Here is a 3,199-nt window from a genome sequence, read left to right as displayed (position 1 = left end):
AAGGTTAACATGTTCTGCATCTGATTTCAGTGTTCATGAATTGGAAATTCTCTGCTGATCATAAATCATTTCAGTTTAACAGCACAATGAGCTTTGTGTGATTTTTATGGACTTATGAGAAATATATTAGATGACATAACCAACATAAAATAAGAACTTGGTCTGGAATATAGGGACCCTTCCAAGGAAAAAGAGAATTGGTTCTAAATGTAATTTGTTGTCATAGAAGCAGCTGTGGAATGAATGGATTATTTCAACAGTATTTTTGCTGTTTTTCGGGTGAGAATTTTAATGCTTTAAATTATCTCATATCTTCACTTATTTCCTACTCAGAATTCTGTCCCTGATGTTTCTAACACAAGTTAGATTCACATAGTTGACATCTCTCATTTCATTCCTTGTGTTCCTGCATACTGTTTCTGGAAAGCTGAAGGTCTTTTTTATTTTTTTTCCAACAGAATTCTCAATGACCTTTAAATAGAAGAATCTTACATAATCATGTTGCATTGAAATGAAAATCCTCTAAAAATATTTAGCTCTTGGAATACTGTTAACTGATTATTTATTCCATATAATCAGACCAGTGACTGGAAATATAGCTCTGAAAACTAAGTTATGGCATCTAGTAGTGAAACATATCTGGAACATTGTGTAGTATTTTCTTTAGGAGAGATTTACACTCGACCATTACCAAATAAAAGCTGAAACTACATGGGTAAAGTTTCTGGCTTTGCCTACTAATAAGTTAAGAGCACTCTCTTTTTTTTTTCTGGCAGCACTCAAATGTTCACCAGATCAATGGAATTTTTGCTAACCGAATTACAAAGATCCAACCTCTTCACCTCACTCTACTTTCTTCCTAGTTCCTGGAGATTTTATCTCTAACCACACTGATACATATCAGTGCATATCTTAGAGCTTCTCAGCTGATAACAAGTATTGTGGCTCCTTCATTAAAGGAAGTTCTTAGACCCATAATGGAGAAAATGGTGAAAAAAATAACCAGCATTTTGAGTAAAAGCTCTTGCTGAGAAGAAAGTCTAAACAGGTTCCATGCCCTCTTTAATACAATACCATCTTCAGAATGTTCAGGGAACAAAAATGAGTATCACTTATAGCTTATGTACTATTGCCAAAAATCAAAAGTTAAGAAGAAAAAGAAGAGCAAGTATAACCAGGATGTTGGGTAGAACATGTTTAAGTGAAATTCCAATTTGACAGATGATGGAACAATATTTTAATTGAACCTGTATCATTCTGATGAGTAAATCTCTCAGTTCTTGAATATGTAATTAAGCACTTGATTTGACTTATTTTAGGTTCTTTTCAATTACATTGAGATAGATCAAAATTGCTTCAAAACTGGTTGGCTGAATTCATCATAGAATCAGCCAGGTTGGAAGAGACATCAAAGATCACCGAGTCCAAGCCCACTGTGGTCACTAGACCATGGCACTAAGTGCCACATCCAGTCTCAGCTTGAAAACCTCCAGGGATGGTGAATCCACCACCTCCCTGGGCAGCACATTCCAATGCCTGAGCACTCTCTCTGTAAAAAATCTCCTCCTAACATCCAACCTAACCCTCCCCTGGCAGAACTTGAGTCTGTGCCCTCTTGTCCTGCTGCTGGTTGCCTGGGAGCAGAGACCAACCCCCACCTGACTCCAACCTCCTGTCAGGGAGTTGCAGAGGGTGATAAGGTCTCAACACACTGAATTAGGAAACAATTTGCTTTGCAATGTCTTCTACTGAATTAGATCCAGGAACTCAGATTTCCTAGAAGCATTTTATGACTGTTCCTCTTCCAATACATTGTTTTTGGTGGTCAGCGAAATGGAATTGCATGTGCAAATGATACTCATTTGTGTCTGTGAGCGTTTTGCTAGTGTAATTTTATGTTTTATGGACATTTTACTTTACTTTAAAAAGTCTTTTCTTTTTGTCATGTGCTCAATAAAACTCTGGTAGAAACCAGGATTCACCACAGAGGTTGTTGTGTAGCTTTAAAATCAAGAAATCCTATGGAATTTGGAGATGTATTTGCTTTGGGTTTTGAACTGTTGGAACTTTTCCCTGGGGGTTTTATAACATTATTTTTTTCAGTGAAACTGATATTTCCATTGAAGCCCTTTAGTCCAAAACAAGGTGGTGTGGATGATCCCTGAAAATAATAATAAATCAAGAAGAATTTGGGGTTTTTTTTGCTTTTTTTATCTTAGATGATACCAACATCTGTGTGCTAAGCTACAACATAATGATGCAATGGGTTTTCATTTCAAGTTAGCCTTTACATTAGTTTCTAGAATGTGATGAAAATATACTTTAGTTATTGGAGCTATGACAGTCTTTTCTTGTTTGTTTCTGATTACTAGTTTTAAAAGAAGAAAGGAGGAGGCTTTTCTTACATTTCTATATAGAAGTGATTGCTGCTTTGTTTCTGTGTCTAGGAGGAAAAAAAGAAGTTTGATAAAGAGACAGAGAAGAACTACAGTTTGTTGGAAAAACACTTGAATTTATCAGCTAAGAAGAAAGAGATACAATTACAAGAGGTATTGTTGCCTCTCTTTTTTATGCAAGCTAAAGACTTTTGAATAGGTAAATATACAAATGCAAAACCAGCATTGGTAGTGGTAAAAGAGGAGATTTTCTCAACTGGTGGGAGAAAATCAGTATTTGTTGAACTTAGTGATGTACCCCTACCATTTCCTGAATCAAGGGCTTTGTGGATATGAAGCACTGAACATCATGTGATTTTTTATACATGATTAAGGGAATAACAAAGTGTAAACATGCTGTGAAAAACTGCATTTTTCATAAGGTTTTACTACAGATGTAATTTGCATTTCCTTGCAAGTATTGGCTAAGTGTCCTGTGATAGTACAGCAGGGTTTATATTCCTGAAGATAGTGTTTCTGTGCTTTTTCTCATGTTTTGAGTATATGGTTGTTTTTGAAGGGTTTTTTTTCTGAGCAATGTAAAAAAAAAAAAAGTTTGTTGACAATTTATAACTTAAAACTAGATCTGTTTTCCCTGGCATTCCTTCTGTCCCACTGGGTTTATTATCATCGTACTTGTTTGTAAAAGTTTTCATTTCTGGAGCAACAGCAAATAGGACGTGAGAAGACTGCAGAGAAATCTTGCAGAGACTTGCTGTACCCAGGATTATTTTTACCCCTCAGATAAATCATAGAATCATAGA

The 3,199-nt window shown here is 35.6% G+C and overlaps 1 protein-coding gene across 1 annotated transcript in view; it reads left to right on the top strand.

Moving 5' to 3' along the window:
- The window catches only part of LOC103804496 (rho GTPase-activating protein 10-like), a gene marked incomplete at its 3' end in the record, with an annotated part of 60,293 nt that extends 57,744 nt beyond the window's left edge, over positions 1-2,549 (top strand). Inside the window, exon 5 of the mRNA XM_009077109.1 lies at positions 2,448-2,549. Coding sequence (XP_009075357.1) covers positions 2,448-2,549 — 102 coding nt within the window. The remainder of the gene's footprint in view (positions 1-2,447) is intronic.
- Positions 2,550-3,199: the final 650 nt, after the last annotated feature.

The sequence above is a fragment of the Acanthisitta chloris genome, unplaced genomic scaffold (assembly GCF_000695815.1).
Source record: "Acanthisitta chloris isolate BGI_N310 unplaced genomic scaffold, ASM69581v1 scaffold11766, whole genome shotgun sequence".
NCBI lineage: Eukaryota > Metazoa > Chordata > Aves > Passeriformes > Acanthisittidae > Acanthisitta > Acanthisitta chloris.
This window is presented reverse-complemented; position numbering and strand designations above follow the sequence as displayed.